This window comes from Lagopus leucura, unplaced genomic scaffold, assembly GCF_019238085.1.
Source record: "Lagopus leucura isolate 7727_CA_CO unplaced genomic scaffold, USGS_WTPT01 Super-Scaffold_1, whole genome shotgun sequence".
NCBI lineage: Eukaryota > Metazoa > Chordata > Aves > Galliformes > Phasianidae > Lagopus > Lagopus leucura.
In genome coordinates this window covers 7746403-7764719 of record NW_024962250.1, presented here as the reverse complement: position 1 = coordinate 7764719, position 18317 = coordinate 7746403, and the positions used below count along the sequence as shown (strand labels likewise).

General features: G+C 43.8%; 1 protein-coding gene across 2 annotated transcripts in view; it reads right to left on the bottom strand.

Moving 5' to 3' along the window:
• ITPKA (inositol-trisphosphate 3-kinase A) overlaps nt 1–5603 on the bottom strand; it is a 36175-nt gene extending 30572 nt beyond the window's left edge. For both annotated transcript variants that reach the window (XR_006178485.1, XM_042869306.1), the window contains exon 1: nt 5100–5603. Coding sequence is in view for 1 of the 2 variants with exons in the window: in XM_042869306.1 (XP_042725240.1) it covers nt 5100–5603 (504 nt within the window). In the remaining variant the exon portion in view is untranslated. The remainder of the gene's footprint in view (nt 1–5099) is intronic.
• Between the last annotated feature and the right edge of the window lie 12714 nt (nt 5604–18317).

The window sequence follows — 18317 nt, the reverse complement described above, 5'->3', positions numbered from 1 at the left end:
TGCTGCTAAAACTGATACTGCTGATGTTTGGATATTCCACCGTTTGAGAGTACAGTGGAGAACAAGCTGTCCTAAAATTGAGAGGTCTCCCAGTTCAGAGTTGAGGCCCAATAACAGAGCAACACAGAACCATTCACTCATATTTGTTTACTACGTAACAGGAAGATGTCAGTAGCAAGTCTGTTATTATAAATTGTTATTTTTAAAAAATATCATGAAATGCTGTTAAAATTAGCTGTTCCACAACTAGCAAATTAATGGAGGCTGGTGTCTACTGAACTACTAGCCTACTGCCCTGCACCCTTCTCAAATTAACAACAGCTTGTCACTGCGCTCCATGAGCTTGTGTCATAAACCCTCCACTGCACCTCACAATTCCACATCTCTTATCTGGAGCTTGTATTCTTCATCCAGAGGATGATGTTCACGGAACTTTACAGAACTTATGAAGAAAACTTTGGGATGCTTACCTCATTGTCAAAGTCAGCTGAATTCTACTGAAGTTGTTAAAATTAAATTGATACAGTGATTACACAATCTTTCTTTCCTTTGAAAGTAGGCTAAAAACCCATTAACAGTCTTACTTCTGTCATCCCTTCATTCCCATTCTTCATTTAAAAATAACAATTCTGTTCTAGTGCATTAGCTTACATAACACCCACTCCTCAGATGAACCACTTGAAACTTTCAGGCTGTATTTATTAAGTGTATGTGCCTATGTTTGTTCATTTTTAAGGTGCTCACTATTATCAAAAGTAATAGTGAGGAGATAGGTAAAACCAAGTAATGGCTATTGCCCAAAGTTTCTGAACTGGTATCACTGCAGGTAAGAACTGCACTGCTTTTTCTCTAGCGAGCTGTTGTCAGCTGTTCTCATGGTTACCAATGCAGGAATTTGCAATGACAGGTCACAGTTCTGAGAATGAGTAGATTTGCCTGGCGTGCTTCTATCTAGGAAATAACACTACCCTAATGAAAAGGAGAAAAGACTGCTGTACATCATCACGCGATTCCGTCTCTGAGAAAGCCACTTTTAAGCCTCTCTGTCCCAACAAAGAAGGTGCTCACCAGACTTAACATAGTTCTTAAAATTGCTTGTTCACACAATAAAGATAAAAATACATCTCTCGTATTCTCTTCATTACTATAAATGGACCAATGGAGCTTTCTCCGAAAGATTCAACTACATACATAAACCTTCCAGATTGTGGGAAGCAAGGGTAGGAAAGGCATGCTTTCCATTTAAATTCAAAGGAAGGCAGGAATAGTAACTTTGTCAGCTCCTGCAATAGCAGCAGAACCAGCTTCTCTCACAATTCTAACCCCTTGCTGCCAGAAAAGCCCTCCTTTAGGAGAGCCAGAGCAGTTCAGTTTCCAAAGCCACTATTACTGAAAAATGAAGTGTGGAATTTGTGATGATGAGACAAAACATCTACCTGCTGACTTACCTTCAAATGTCAGCCTTCTAGATACAAACAAAGCTAAGTCCCTACAGAGCCAGGCTGGAACCGTACTGTAATTGTCAGCCATCATTCCCAAGGAACTCACTATTCATTAAGGGCCATAGCATTCCAGGGACATACCATACATGGAACTCAGTAATATGCAAAAATTGCATATTGCTGTCATGATGTGCCAACTGATCCATGCCAGAACACTCTGTGAAATGCTTAACTGAGTCACTCACACTCCCGGGGAGCTCCTTGTCTGCCCAGAAAGCTTCCAGGAAGAGATTCTTCCAAGGCGCAGTCGGGAAAAGCACTGCATAGCTTGCTGTCCCAGGATTCAAGGCCTGCCAACTTGCACAGTTTTCTGTTCCCTATGGGTCTGTACAGGTAGCTCAAGGGCCCACAACATTTTGAAGATACACCTGAGTATAAACTTCCAGGTCAACAGTAGAGAGGCCTTCAGCAAAGAAGCCTGGGAGGGCTTTCTTCAGCTCAGGTCTCAAGTTTCTGCATCTGCAGATGGAAGCCTTGAAGCCCTGATAACAGGAAAACTATCAGAACTTCTGCTCCTGCAGCTGAAAGACCTGGGCAAGTTTCCAAGGTTCCTGTGAAGCACTGAGGACTTGGGAGGCTCGATAGCTCAGCAGCAGTCCTGTGAGCCCTGATCTGAGCTACATCAAAAGGTGTCAGACTCTACATCATTTCCAAAGAAACACTGGAGAAAATTCTAATACAAGGAAAATTTCAAGATGTCACAGTTTTCCATGAACTGGGGAGAACACCAAGTCTGGCTCATTTCCACTGCAATTTCCTGCAGAAAGTCTCTAATCTGTGTTCCTCTCTGAAAATGAACCTTCACCTGTTAAAATACATAATGCTAAAGCAATAGACATGAATAAAACATGCAAGCTTACCTTTAAGGTACAAAAGCATCCCTCGTTATCCCCAAATTTCTAGTTATTCTCATATGAACATGCCTGCCTTGAGTCCTAGTCCTTTCATTTAAAAAACAACAAACCAGATCTACTCATCCTTCCTCAGGACTTACAGTAGAAAAAGATGCATCCTGTAAAGCCAAACCCACAGAGGTTCTAAGCAGGTTACTCCACTTGGCATGTTAATTACTCACAGTTTCTTTACTGAAACAGTATCTCTAGAGACTGGACAACTGAACACAGGGCTGTAAGTTTTGGAGTACCAAAAGACAACAGCCAAAGAACCACTGTGTTCTGGACACCTGCAGGAATGTCCAGCCCACAGGGCAGCCACTTGAGATGAACAACAGCATGTATCACAAAAAGAAGAAGGGCAGATTCCTGGGATCCAAGCTCTCAGAGGTACTATGGCAAGGGAGGGAGGGATGAACTACACCAGCACACAACGAGCAGGTTAAAGATTTAGCTCACTTTATTTATTAGGTAGCATCACAAAGTTTTTGATACTTAGTGCCTCAGTTCAGAGCCCGAGGCACAAGTCCCAGCTTGCCAGCCTGCTGCACAAATGGTAACAGGCGCAGGTGTCCATGGAATGCAGGCTGCTGGTGGGGCAGTTTATCCCATCATCCCTACAGGTGTGGAAAAGTAATTTGAGCCTTAAGGACATTTTACCAGGTGTGAATACTTCAGTACTGAAAAACTAAAGAACACTGAAGCTGCACTGAACTTCAGAAACTTGCAAGAAGCTTTTTATGAGACTGAATTCTCACAATACCTTTCAAGGTCTCAATTTCTTATACACGTAAATGAAGAGGACATACTTTCAGTTTAAAATATTTCTTATATGGCAATTTTTATTCATCTATGAGTGATCCATAAAGCTTTTTTTCAGTTAAGAAGTTTTCTTTTCTTGCCATTAAAAGATGAAAAGAGCCTTTTCCAATTTTTCCACAGTGCCTAGATAGTTCCTATAATTCAGATTAAATTAATACCATTCACATCCACTTACATCGTATGCTTTAGATGCACTCACGTAGAACTACAGAGAAAGATACAGAAGAATGATTTAGGACTCAGTATTATATACAATATCACTACTTCCAAAATGCAAAAGCAACCTCAAAGCAGCTCAGTTTCTCACCTGAAAAACAGTTCTTGCTTTAATTTATGTGTATAGACAAGTGAACAGATGCTACAATGCCATCCCAGAGTTCTCCATGTAGCTTAAGCATTCCCAGTAAACTCCGGCTCTATATTTACCACATGTACAGCCCAGGATTACCTCCACATAGCTCATTATCACACCCACTCTCCCACTGCAATAGCAGCGTTGTTGAGTCAAAGGATCCAACAGCTCTTTTCCATCTATAATTCCAGTCCTTATGCTACTTCCACAAAATTCCTGCTAGCACAGCACATAGTTCAGAAAAGAAAGGCATATGGTGACAGAGTAGCAATTGTTTCCCTCCACACACCAGTTTCTATATCAGGATAGAAAGTACAAATTAAGAAGCGTCATTACTGGTTTCTTGGAACACAACATGACAAAGTACAAAACTTTTTTCCCCCCAAGTTGATGCAAACAAAGCCAATATTGCGCACAACATTTTAGTTCCTGTACTATGTGTCCTCTAAAGTAGTAAACCCACAATTAGCATGAGAAAGGTCCAGCTGGAGGTATCACGAACAACTAGCATTACTTCTTGCATATGTATTTTTTTTCAAAACATATGTTCTGCTTGAGAACAATAGAGTGCCAGTAGGCTGGCAGTAGAACAACAATTTAAGTTATGGTCTCAGTAAAGGTAGGAGGAAGAATTTGCTAAAGCAATGTATTTCACTTACAAAGCCCCAAGAAGCCCATTACAGACAATCAGGCAAATATATGTTAATGGCCATGGGGGAAAAAAAAAAAACCCTAACTAAATGCTTTAAAAGTGCACTTCATGAATGAAAGCTGCCAAATTACAGAGAGGATTTACTGAGAAGAATGCGCTGCTGCCAGGATGGACAAAAGCATGCATTCTACCCAATCCAAGCTCCTCCCCATCTCCTGTCATGCTCACAGCAAGAAGCAGCTCAAAAACTGACAACCACAGACTCCAGGACTGGAAGAGACAAAAAGAAAAATAATAATAACCCCGCTGGCAAATGCCAGGAAAAATGTTATTTTGAAAACCTAACAAAAGAGGCTGTGGAAAAAAAAAAAAAAAAAAAAAAAAAAAAAAAAAAAAAGAAAGAAAAAAGAACAAACAACGAAACAAAGCAACCAAAAAGACCCGAGTAACGAGCAAAAAAACACCACTCAAAATTACTGGGACAGCAAGCACAGTTTCACAGGAAACCAAGCACACCTGATGGGGTTTTAAAAGGGCCAACATCAAGAAGTGCTTTGAAAACAGAAGCTGCAATGCGCATCATGCAACGCTTGGCAGGAGTTTCCCAGAGTTTGTGTGCAAGGAGAAAAGCGCAGTTCCCCCGCCTCCCAGCCAGACCACCAGCCTTTCCAAACGAGGATGCTCGATGGCCCCCAACCAGGCGATCGGCACCGGTGGGGGAGCCGAGCGCCGTTCGGCACGAGTCTACTTCCCTCCCTCCCCCCTTTTTCTTTCTTTCTTTCTTGCTGTCGCTGTAGTTCCTCCGTCGGTCCCGTTTACGGAGCTCCCGGCCCCCCGGGCAGCGCGTCCCGGCCCCACGGCTGCGAGCCGCCCCCTACCTGGTTGGAGTCGTCGCCGCGCTCCAGGTGCACGATGCCCTGGCTCCTGCCCTCCGTGTCGCTCAGCACGTCATCCTCCGAGTCCTCCAGGAGGGATGACGAGCCCGTGGAGGAGAGCGAGGAGGTGGACAGCCTGCGGGACTGCAGGTGCAGCGAGCCGCCCGTCCTCAGCCAGCCGCCCTCCGCGTGCGCCGGCGGCGCCTCGGGGCTGCCCTGCGACTCTTCGCTCTCCTCGGCGGTGACGGTGAGGCGCGGGATGACGGGCGGCAGCACGCCGTTGGGGGGCCGGCAGCCCCGCTTGGCCGGGTCGGGCAGCTGCCGGGCGGCGGCGGCGGCGACGGCGGCGCAGCGCGCCTCGAAGAGGGAGCGCAGCTCCCCCACGCTGAGCCGCGTGGCCCGACTGAGCTCCGGGCTGCTGTGCAGCGCCGCTCGGGGCTCCGCGCTGGGGTCGGCGGCGGGCGCCCGCCGGGCAGAGCCCCAGGGATGGCGGCCGGGGGCGTGCATGAGGGAGCGCCGCGCCCGCCGTGCCGCCGGGGAAACTTCTTTGTTGCTCAGCCTCCGGCCGCCGCTCGCAGCCCGGCGGCGTGGCTCATGTCCAGCCCGCCCTTCCCGGGCGGCTCTGACTCACCCGCAGCCCGTTACCGCGCCCGCTGCCCCGGCGCCAGGGCCACGGGGGCTCGCCGAGCCTTCCCGCCCGCCGCCGCCCCACTCCGCCTCAGCGCCGAGGGGAGGAGCGAGCCGAGCCCCGCCGCGGGGAACCCCGGCCCCCCCGCCCCTTCCTTGCTGCCGCCTCCGCCCTTTTGGTTTCGCTTTCCCTCGAGCGGCCTCCGCTCCTCTGAGGCTGCCTCAGCGCCCGCCTTCCCGCCCTTACCTCGGCACGAGCTTGCTCCAACGGCCGCCGCCTCGCGCCCACCGCCCTCCAACGGTCGCCCGCTCCCCGGGCATGGCGGCTGCGCGGCGTGGACGAACCCCGGCCCGAGCCCCCTGCCGGGCGGCTTCGATCGCCTTTCCAAAGCCTGAGCCTTCCTGTGCCCGGCCGAGGCGCGTGGCACGGCGCACCTGGGAACTCTGCGACCGCGTGGCACGTTCCGGGCGGCGCTGCCCATGAGGGGTGGCTGCCGGGCAGCGCCGCGTTCCTAAAAAAACCTGAACTGCGTGTCTGTCTGTCAGCGCTTTGCTGCAGAGCCGTGCTAAAGAGGCTCTCCCAAGCCCCGGGCTGCTGGTGCGCCCCGCTCTCCTTCTCTAAATGAGTTTCTCCGGATACCGCCCCGCTTTGCCGCTGCTTCCCCGCTGAACTCCCGCTGCCTGAAGTGCAGCATGCTGTGACTGCAGGCACTGAGGAGAGCCGTACTGCCTCAGGGTTCCATCAGCCGAGATGATTAGTAAAATTAACAATTGGGGAACCAACTGCTAAAGTCTTCAACCCAGTTTTTGCTCATTCATCTCACTGTTTCCCTACACCCTTCCATCTTCTCTCCCTGGCTCTTGCCTGGCTCTCAGGCAGGAGCTCAATGGGTGGAGCAGAACAGCCGCGGTTGGGCTGCCCAGCCATGCCACGCTGCAAAGCAGAGCCTAGCAGCCCACCTCACTATGTCCAGCTGGGGAGCCCCACAAGCTCAGTATTTTTGGACACCTCTCTAGAATTAGGTGCAGTGGGTTGGGCAGGGCAACAGCTGCCCCCAAATTAGGTATGCTTACCAGAAATTTGCAGGAGAAAATGGTTGGCAGTGCAGTGTTTCCCCAGCACATGTGGAGCGGGTGTCCTGCAAGGAACAGACATGAGCTGGTCTGAGTTCTCTCTGGAAGAAAAGGCAGTCACCACTTTTATTACAAACTGTGTAAGTCACTTCAAATGTTATAGTGCAGAAAGGCAGTCTTAAAATACAGTTAGGCCCCACATACTGAAAGGCATACCTGAAAGTGCAGTTTTATAACTGATGGCATTACGAGAGGAGTCACAGTGAGGAATGTATAGATACCACAGAAAGCAAAGTAGCCAATTTAAAATGAATCTGAAAGATTTCACATCCACAAGTTGGATGCGCTGAGCTCATTTCTGTAGCCATGACAGCTGCTGCCCATTGGCAAGCAGGACAGAAAGCGAGTTTGGGCAGAGGTGAGGAGGGAAGGAGCCCTTCTGCAGGCAGAAAGGCAGCTCAGCATCCAGCATCTCTGTGCCAATGCTCACTGCTGATTCTGCAGATAGAGGATTATGTGAGGTCTATGATCAGAGAACCGGACTCAAGTGGATTCCTCATTTAGGAAACCTTGTGACTGTAATGAGACTCACTTCACATAGGACTGAGTTAACTTTATAGTTATAAAACATATTTTTAAAGGATTTATTTTCAACTAATAAACATGAAACGCTTACAACACATTTCATTTTAATCAACCAATATATTGGACCGGGCTCTGAGCACCTTGATCTAGCTGTACGTATCCTGTTCACTGCCGGGGACTTGGATTAAACAGCCTTTAAGGACCAAACTCAATGATTTCATGTATAAAAATAGGAAAACAACATTTTGACAATATCAATTAGTAGCAATTGGTTAGATAGGATTACATCTGGTTAGTTAGCTGCTTTTGTAACATGTCAGTGTTAGAGAGCTGCTGATCTCTGAGGTTTAGGTGAAATTTAATTTGAAGTCTTTCCGCACTAGCAGGAGAATGAAAGACTCTTTGGTTTGTCAGGTGGTGCTGCATTAACTCACAGCTGCACAAGTTTGTTTTAAGAAAAGTGATTGTGGCCTGATGGGAGAAGTGCTGAGAAATTGTATTTTCCACCTGTGAAATGCTGAGATCCTGGCAACAAAGGGCTGTCAGCATTCACTAGTAATGCTTGGCAAGAGCTAAATCTGGAAAAATATGAAATAGGTGTCCCTCTTTTGCAGATGTGTGTACTGACATACAGATGGCAAATGAGTTGGCTGCAGACGCGTAGTGAGTCAGGGGCGGAAAAGAGCATTTGATTTGTTGCTTGCTTCTCTAACCACCCGCTCACATTCCCATCTCCAGGGCAATACATTTGTCTATCTCAGTCACTCTGATTCATATTGGTATTCTTACTGCTGTGGTTTCAAGTTTCACACACTCCTGCTACAAAAACAACTTTCTGCCTTTATTTATATTGGCAAAAGAAGAGACTATTTTGTTTTCATGAAACCTCTTTCTAAACATTGTTATCATTAACATGTTACTTATTCCTTTTAGTTTGCATTTCCGTAGGGTGCCTAAGCCTTGACAGTACAAAAGCAGCAAAAGATGCAGTGAATGCTTGTAGAAGATTCGAAGGGTCTCACATAGAAAAGAGTTTAAATATGAGCTAGAGGAGAGCCTTGGGTTTAGTTTGGCCTACTCAATAAAATACTGCCCACATGAGACCTTACTGATGGCTTGGAGCTCGACAGCTGGAAAACACCACATCTTTCAATTCAGTGTGGGCCTAAGAAGACCTGAAAAGTAGCTGGTAGTTGTGATTCACATATTGCTTTTGGATGCAGCACATACAAGCGAGACAACTCTTATATCAAGTTACAATGTCTCTTTCAGGACCAACTGGTGTAATAAGGGAAACAAACAAAATAAAACAAAATTAAAAAAAAAAAAAAAAAAAGTAAACGATGGGTCAGCTTTCATACGGGAAGGTCCTTCATAATGATAAGAAGGCAGGTATCTGACCCTGAAAGCTGGTCTGGCGTAATGGAGACCCTGCCTGGCGCGCGGCCCCTTCACGGCAAAGCCTAATGTTCCCCCCAGCGGCTGAAGCTGAGATCGCCATTGCTTTGGGAAGGGGAAAAGAACTGCTGGCGTGGCATGGGCTTGGCGACTCTGCAGGGTGTTTCATCGGCAGGAGGAGGCTGGGACTGAGCCCAGGTTATATGAGGTGAAAGAAAGCACTGTGCTAAGTGACAGCTATTTATTTTACAGATTAAAATTTTGTGGGCTGTTTGCCAAATTCCTCTTCAAGCCTTCCTCTGCAAAAGTTAGAGAATTTTTGATGTAAACTCTGCTTAACGGATGTGTCAGCTCAGTGTGTGCCCTGTGGAAAAGGATTTATGAATCTACTTTTACCCCAGAAGCAATACAGCTGTAACTCAGGCACCAATTTTTAAAACCTTACTGTGGATTGTTAAAGATGTACATATGAAATGACACAAGCAGTTTTCAAGCTTTCCCTCACCCTGACCCTCTGGCCCAGAGTCTGAGGGACAGCACAGCACAAACAGAAATCACTTCTGTGTTGCCCAGCCCTGCTGTCAGCTCAGCTGTGAGCACCCCAAAGAATGAGACCTGAAAGGGGAGTCCAAACCTTATGGGGAAAAAACATGGGGAAGATGCTGTTGGGTTTAAGCAGTATATGACAGTAATCTTAGATATGGATTCCAAGGATATGAGAGATGACGTGGCAGGGAATTTGAGCAGATCCTCAGCTAGGAGAGGTCCGTAGATTTTGGGTGGAAGTGAGCACGGCTGTACTGATCCCAGTAAAGATCAGAGAAAACTGCAACGAAGCAGTAAACTGTGGAGGACCTCTGGTGGCTGAAATTCAAATTACATCCTTAAGTCATATTCCTGAACAAAAGTGGCTAGAACTGTTCAGTTGGCTCATACAGTAGGTTATAAGAGCAGGAGCTGATGGGCGAGGCAAAACACATCGAGCACATCCAGAAACCAGTGTCCCTGAGAAAACAAGCTTCGAGATAAATAATGTGACAACCACGATGGTGAGAAAAAACGTAAGGCCAGGGAGAAGAAAGGAGTGCACGCAGCAACCTTCTACCAAAATGACCCACAGCAGCTTGCTGATGAGCAGAGCACAAGGTCTACAGAGAAGTGCTACAGGAGGTCAGCGCTCCACTGGAGGTGGAGAGGAAGTGAAAAAACACTTTCCTCCCACATCTGCCCTATCTCATACTGCAGGCTGTTATTGTTCTATGTTAAGGAACGGGAAGAGAAAGGCCTTTTCTTCCCATTTATCCCCAACACTCTTGCTGCAGGCTTCATGGCCAACATACCAGGCAACAGAATAAACTGAAGGAGGAGAAAAGGCTCCAGGTGCACCGTTGTGTGATAGCAAGCACGTGCTGAGAATAGCAGCATTCACTGTTAGCTTGACAGGTGCATTACCCCAGAGTGGCTACAGGCTGATAGAAGGGCATCAGAGATGCTCACACGGTTTCTGCTTGTATTTTGCCTGTTGTTGGCTTAAGCAAAAGATCTAATTTACAGGGATTTTATCAAAAAATCCACATGAAACTCATGACAAAACAAGAAGTGTTGCTGTTGTATATTTGAGATTATTATAGATTTTTCTGAGATTTGAGATTAAAGCCAACTGTATTCCCAATAGTTCCCTATCAGCTGACTGAGAATTCAGTACGAAGACTTGATTTAAAGATAAGTCTTTCAGTGAAATCACTGATGAGCTTTATGGTCTACATAAGTACAACTGCTATTTTCGAGTAGCTACCTATAATGCTCTCAGAACATGGGGACTTTTCCCTATTCTTACAGTAACAATGACATTAAATTTTGTGCATTTACTCACAATCTATAATAGTGTAAAGAAGAGCAGGATGTGTCTCTTTATGCGCACCCACACCATCATTTCTAGAAGTTTAATTTTACCTGTTCCTCGTGTACTGCAGGGAAGTATATTAAGAGCAAATCATGCTTACTTCCTATCAGATGAAATTAAGACATCTCAGCGAGAAGCTAACCCAGGTTCAACACATCGGAAAGAATAAATTATAAAACTTCTACTGATTACAGAGAGCAATGAAATAGCATCAGTAGCTTAGATTTAAACAAAGATAAAAGCAGAATCTAATGTTTTCCAGAGAAAGCATCACTACTAGCATTTATTCTAACAGTGAATCAGTCATGGTAGCTGAGCTGAAACCGTCTTCATAATGATGGATGTTACTGCACAAATAGCAGAAATTCATATCCCAACAGTCACGGGCTTTTATTTCCCTTTGAAGTGGGAAAATACTGGAGAAATCTTAAAACTTTTTACCAAACCAATTTAATAGCTACATGATTTTTTTCTTAACAAATACTTATTTGTCCACACAGTTTGCTTTGCCAGTTCGTTTGACAAATTTTGCATTAAAAACCCAATACATACTGTAATGTCATAGCCACACTCTAGGATATCAATGAGTCTATTTTAAGAAAAAGACAAGCAGAAATAATTACTAAGAAATGAGCAAGCTGGGTTGTTTCTTTTTTTTTTTTTTTTTTTTTATGTTGAGGGTCTATTTTGTTCTTGTGCAAAATTGCTCAGAATAGAGGGGCTTTTAAGAGTTTTTTAATATGTGCTTTAACGTGACCTAATTGAAAATAGTGCCTGTCTGCTTACAACAACGTTGACTTTGGTGCTGCCTATTACCCACATGCCAGTCGGCACCTGCGCTCGCTGTCCCAGCCCAGCAGCCCGGCTCACGGCAGCAGCGCAGCGGGAACGGAGCCGCCAGGCGGCGGGGCCGTTTCAGCACCGCGGACAGCGTCACGATCAGAGAGCGGCCCAACTCCGCCCCGCGGGGAGCCGGGCTCAGAGCGGGACAGGCTTGGTGCTTCCAAGGGTTACGCCAGTTCCTGCTTCCTCTGGAACAGGTATCTCCTATTCTGTTTCACCTTCGAGTCCAAAAGGCTCTGTACTGCCTCTGAAAAGCGTCTGAGAAGACGCTTAAAAAGTCAAGCGTTGACAGCACTGTAACCTTAATGATGCACGGCACTATTGGTGCCGTGTAACCAGCAAACAGCCTGCTGCACTAAAGGTTGCAAGAGTAAATCACTAAGTAAATACAGTAATGTACAAAAAGCTTGCCTAAGAGTTTATTTTTTCCAAGCTTTTTCTGTGATAACATGCATGATATTTGAATTTCTTTTCATACCAGTTGGAAAGAAAAGCAGGTACTATGCTGAGTGGAAAACAATTTCTGATTTCTGCTTTAAATAAATGTTAGCTCTCAATTTCTCCTGAAGCAAACCATTACAAAGTCTGTTTTCCCTAGGATCAAGACCATACTTTGTTTGGTTTGTAGTCATTTTTTCTGTTTCTTTGCTTGTTTCTCAAATCAGAATTTAAGTTTCTCTCTATTCTCCTTCAGCCTATTGGATAAATTCTGTGGTTTCATATACTATTATCTCTCTGATAGGTTTCTTGAGTTCTGTACGTGACAGTAAACTACCCAGGACTCTGACGTAAACATTAGCAATGCCATATCTGTGTGCTGTAATGAAATACTACTGCAGAAGTAATAAGGAAAAAAAAAAACCAACATTTTTTTCTGACATAAAAACACCTGTCAACATGATGTAAAACAAATAAACAAGCAAACAAAAAATGTCAGGGATATTTTCTTCCTGTATTTAATGTATTTACCTGTCATGGTTTTATGTTGTTGGGGTTTTTTTGGTTTTTGGTTTTTCTGGTTTTCAGTATTCCGCATCAAAACATCATGTAGTGTACTGGGCATTAAAGTGTTAATGCTCCAGTTCCAGGTACCTGTAATGTGCCCTGCACATTACAGAAGTCATGGGATCTGGGATCACACCTTCCGGGTAGGGGGTGATCTCTTACTGCCTGGCAGTGGGTGCTGGAGGGTGCTTTCCTGGCCATTTCAATCTCTTCAGGGTTGACTCAGTCTCGGGAACTCTCTCTCTCCTATCTTGTTTGATTTATTAGTCTCAATTTCAATTAAATTGTATTATATTGTGTTATCTTGTATTCCGGTATCATAGTAAAATTATAAGTTTTCCTCCATAGATTGTTGCCGCTGTTTTTTTCCTCCCTTCCTTCCTTCCCATTTTGCGGGGCTGGGGTGGGGGGGACGGCAGGGGCTTATTGCCCCCCCCATCACGGGCATAGATTGATCTAATCAACTCCGTGACATTACCTTACATAAGTACCATTTTGCAAAGCTGCATGGTGACCACGCAGGAAGCAAAGGAAAAAATCACAGGGAGAAGTCCTTTACTTCCCCAGTGGGACAGCTGCCAACCTGAAGATCAGTCTTCGGTTTTAGCTCTATCTATCTATCTATCTATCTATCTATCTATCTATCTATCTATTTTCAGTTGGGAAGAGTGACTATTAATTACCCCGTTTACTAAAATCTAATTACTTTTCTTCTGCACATCTGTTGGAAGAATAATGAAGCTAGTTTCACTTAAAATGCTATTGAAGTACTTACCAAAGGACTTGAGAATTTGCCTCATGAGGACAAAAGCACCTTCAGAAATGAAAATGCTGGGCTGAAAAGATATAGGAAAACTGAAATGAAGTTACTGGGTATTGGTTTTCATTTTAGGAACTGCACTTCCCTCAATAGGACAGGTAACTTTTGGCCATTTTTTATAAAAACCTTCTATCTTTGATACACATATATATGGGCTGCTGAAAAGCAATGTTATCTGCAGTTTTATCACGCAAATACAACAGATGAATTTTATCTGAGGTGAATAATAAACATATTGAGCTGCACTTTACGGACAAAATGCCTAATGGCAGGTTGCACCTTCACACATAACTATGTAACGCCTTATTTTCCAGATGATCATACGAAGGTCATAAAAAAGATTCCAAGAGAGTGAGCGGATAAATTTCTTCGTGAGCCAGTGGTAGAGATAAAGCACACAAAACAAAATGCATGTGCAAACACAGTCAACTGAAAAACACTGAATCATAAAGTTACAGCTTAATAAGGAAGCTGATAAGTTAAATTCATAATGCTGTATTTTCCTAGCAAGTTGCAAGGAAAGAGAGCAAATTGGGTAGTCCACAGATCCATTAGAGAGGAATGTTTGTAGCAAACAGAAGAGAAAAGTACTGGGCTGTGAAAACAACTTGTTTGAAACTGAATTCTTGTTCCAGTAAAAGAGGGATGGAATCAGAGGGAGAAAAGCAGGAGGGAACGAACAGGCACGAGTCGCTTGAGATACAAGACTTCAGGTTAAAATGAAAGGATTGGAACAAACAAGACAGCACATACCTCTTTTTCCGAGTATTTCACTCTTGCCTGGCACACACTTCACCACCAGATGGCCTCATAACAATCGGTTACTAGCTTCAAAGACCTACGGGCATTTGAATCTGTTAAATTTCCAAAGCTGTGCCAAAAAAAATATATACTTCTCCAAAAGCCTACCCATATGCAACTGAAGTTTGAACAGCTCCAGGTTCAAGTCTGGATTAGAATCCAGGTCTCATGTCCTGCAACCTTTGGATGTAGGACTATGGTTCAGTCTTATTAATATGAAAGGTATAACAGTGATGAGAAATTCACAGTACAAATAGGAATATAATCTGGGTCAAACCTGAGTTCGCTCTTTCAATCCATGCAACACTGCCAAGTTCACAGGACTGGACACAGCTTAGGGCACCTTGCTTCAGGAGAGATGGAGACTGCCTGGAACTGCAAATAATTCAATCGGAGCAGGAAAAAATAAAAAATAAACAAATCTGTGAAACACAGCCCGGGTGCTAAGCCTGAGAAAAGGGGCTTGATGAGCTGCTGAAAAACAGCTTTGTCAGTCAGCTGCAGGCAGCAATAGGTGGCAGGGCCAGGAGAGAAAATCAGGAACGTAGTAGGGGATATCGGTGCCAGGAGCCAGCAAAGAACAGCTAACAAATTCTGGTACAGATAGACTCCTGGGATCGATTTCAGGCTCACTTTCTACAACTTCACTTTGCTGAAAGATTCAAGGGAGTTAACCATCAATCTGGCAGATACCTCCAGAAAAGCAATCTGGAACCGCACTGTATGTTATTTTCTAAGACTGCAAGTTTTCAATTCATATAGAGAACGTATAGAACAACCTACATACAAAATAAGTAGCTTAAATAGCTATTTCAGAGCTGTTATTTATTTATATCTGTACAATTTTAGAAAGACAAAACATTCTCATGAACTCCTAAACCTGCAGTTTGCAGAACACGGAGACAAAATCTGTTTTGGATACAAGTAAAAATGAAAAAGCCGAGAGGAATGAAAAGCTTTGGCACAGACTGCAATAAATGCCTAACTTGTAGCATGCAGTCAGCTGCCAGCACTGAGACGGGATAACTCCTGAGCATCACATGCTGTGTAAACAAGAGCAGCAGGAACTCACTGAGTAAATCCAAATTCTGATGGGGTATACAGCTAAGCGGGTACCTGGCTTGGCATGTCAAGAACCCTACTACAAAGAAAAGCACTGTTATAACCCTTAATTTAAAAATAGAAAACCTAAAGGGCACTACCTATAGTAGTACTTGGTGTGCAGCAAGGCAAAAAAATTCTAAACAAACAAAAAAGGAAAAATGTTAATCTCAGCATTTCGGATAAGAATCTAATGAATTAATAAAATTAAAAAAAAAAAAAAAATCCCTTGTTCTTCTTACATAATGCTGTCTTTCTGGAATAGAATGGGCCCAGAATCAATGTCTTTAATGGCCAGATGTCAAGTGGATTTCCTCCAAGCTTTGTTACTTTACTTTTATATTCTTATCAAAAGCTAGCAGTGGCCCTCCAAGGGGGTCACTTATCACGTAGGGACAACTGGTGACAAGTCTTAAATCTCTGGAAGTAAACAGAATTCAAGAGGAAGGCAATCCTAAAGTAGGAGGGTTTCCTGGATCTCCTGATTTATCATTAACAAAAGCCTCTGAGACTTGATAGTGTTGGTGAACCCCAAATTATCTTTCCCCCTTGGCTGATAAATCTGAATGGAAGGTAAGCCCATTTTCAGGGGGAAAATAACATGGTTTCAAAACCTCCTTCACTTAAGAATCACAATTCACCTTATATGAACATTTCACTTGTGGAGCAGGTGCCCTCACACAAAGAGAACTGGTGCTATACATCCAACAACTTGCACCTGGCAAGTTGTGCCTGAGTAAGCCAGCATCTGCAGCACCTGCCTGCTGGCCCCCAGCTGTGGGAACTCAGCAGGACTCCAGGTGAATGTGGAGGAGTCTGGAAAAAAGTGGGGGAGGAGGGGGTGGACAACACAATCAGTGAGGTAGGATATTAGTCATAGGTTTATGTATATATAAAGGCTTTCCCTAAAGCTCTGCTAAATCACAGAGTTACAAACTGGAATATGCTTACCTGGCTTCAGGTACTTGTGCTAAGTTCTTCTCTGAATTCCAGCAACATCTGAACTGTTGTACCTTTGATGGGAATGCTGAAAACCATGTCTAAGCTTGTTAACAACATCTCTTTGGAGGAGAATAGTCAAGACTTTTCAAGCAGTTGTGAACAAAAGTGATAACAGATAGTCCTGAAATGGTGATAAACTGGTTTCTTTTCACTAACCTGATCCAGTGATGTATTGCTCATTTTGAATCTGCTGATTCACTTTAAATTCAATCAGTATACCAACTGAGATTTATGATCACTTGTGCTTTTTCTGTAAAAACAATTCTTATTAGAAGCTGCACTGTAACTGTACACCTGTGTATATTCAACACCCAAAACTTCCAAGAGGACCTCCTTCAATTTCAGGCACTTCTATCAGATAAATTAGCCATCTATTTTTATTTAGTTTGCCTTACGTTAATTTATGTAAGCTATATGACATTAACTTTTTTTTTTAATCATACAGCATGATCTGGCATATAATTCTGGGAAGGAGATAAGAAGTGTTGTGATAGAGACAAGACAGGAAAACTGGAGACTGTAGAGACTATGTCTTTTGACATATTAGCATTCTGAAATTGGAAGCAGTCATCTCCCAGCTATGAGCTGTGTCACCTGAACAATGACTTGCACTAGTAAAATTTGTTTTTTTTCCCCTTGGTCAGAGGACATTCAGTGTAGTTGCAAGAACTTGAAGTTTCATTGCTCATACTGTTCACCTGTAGATATCTTTTATTCTGTTGGCAGCAGCACTGCATTGGGAACTTCTCTGAACAAGAAACCACTACTCATCAGTTGCCTGTTATTTTAAGATGCGTTCAAAATTGTACGAAAAATTAAGACTATTCAAGGACAGAATCACTGATACTTTTTTTTTTTTTTTAATTGGAGGAAATGTCTGTTTAAGGAAATAACTGACGACATGGTCTCTGTTGTAGATGTACATCAGTCAACCACGGGATCTCTTATACCTTCACAAAGACTTGAAGGAAAGCAGCATTTGATTTTGCAAGATTTTTGCTTCTCTTATTTTACCACCTTAGCTTCGTATTTTATCCAAACTTGAATGTCCATTAATACTTCCTCATTCTTCCAACTCTTCCCAAAATCCTGTGAGACAACTTTATATTAAAGTACTAAAGAAGTCAAATGGCTTTTAATTGTTGTCCAATAGCTTGTGGCTACGTTGATTTGATGGAACAGCCCTAAGCATTGCGGTTTTTCTTTAAAAACAGATGTTATTGAGAAGGATGAACAAATAGATTAATGTATTAACTCACTACCATTTATTACAGTAATTAGGTATAAAGCATAGCAACAGTTATATCACAGACAAATATAATGATAAATCAGAAGATCAATTATAGCAATCCAATCCTCTACCCTTTCTAATCTACTCTGAGACCTGAGCCCCTCTCCCCTCCATGCTGCCTCCATCCCTGACCCATCTGAAAGTACCCAACTTCCTCCCAGGAAACCAATACCCAGAATTAGAGCTGAAATGAATGAAGTTCCCCAGACATTCTTCTCCTGCAAACATAGGTGGGAGCCAGTTCAGCCAGGAGCCTCTATTCCGGATAGTACACTTGTAGAGAGGAGAGTGCAAGAAATTTCTCTACCAGGTCATCAAGAGGTAATTGTCTTCTCCTTTTCACCATTAAGTGTACAGGTGTCTTGAAGTCCTTTCAGACTAATTAGGATTAGGTCGAGAGCCTCCATCAAGTTTTATTATATTGCAGTACCAAGGATGAAATAATGGTAAGTCTTTTAGTTGGAGAACTTAAAAGGCTATTTCGTGAAATGAGCCCTACAAGTCACATGGAGAATAAACCAAGTGGCATGGTCTCCACTGACAGCACAAAACAAGTCACCAACAACTCTGAAATACTGCAGAGCTCGTGTGCTCCTGCCTCACCGAACAGCAGCTCTTGGAAGGGAGAAGATGTGGATTATTTGCAAGCTGAGAGGTAGAAATGTAGTGAGCTGATTGAGCATGGACAGAGACCTGCAGGAAAATGTTATAGCAGCCTTTACAAGGTAACGGCCTTTTTTTTTTTTTTTTTTCCTCTATTTTCCAGCAGTT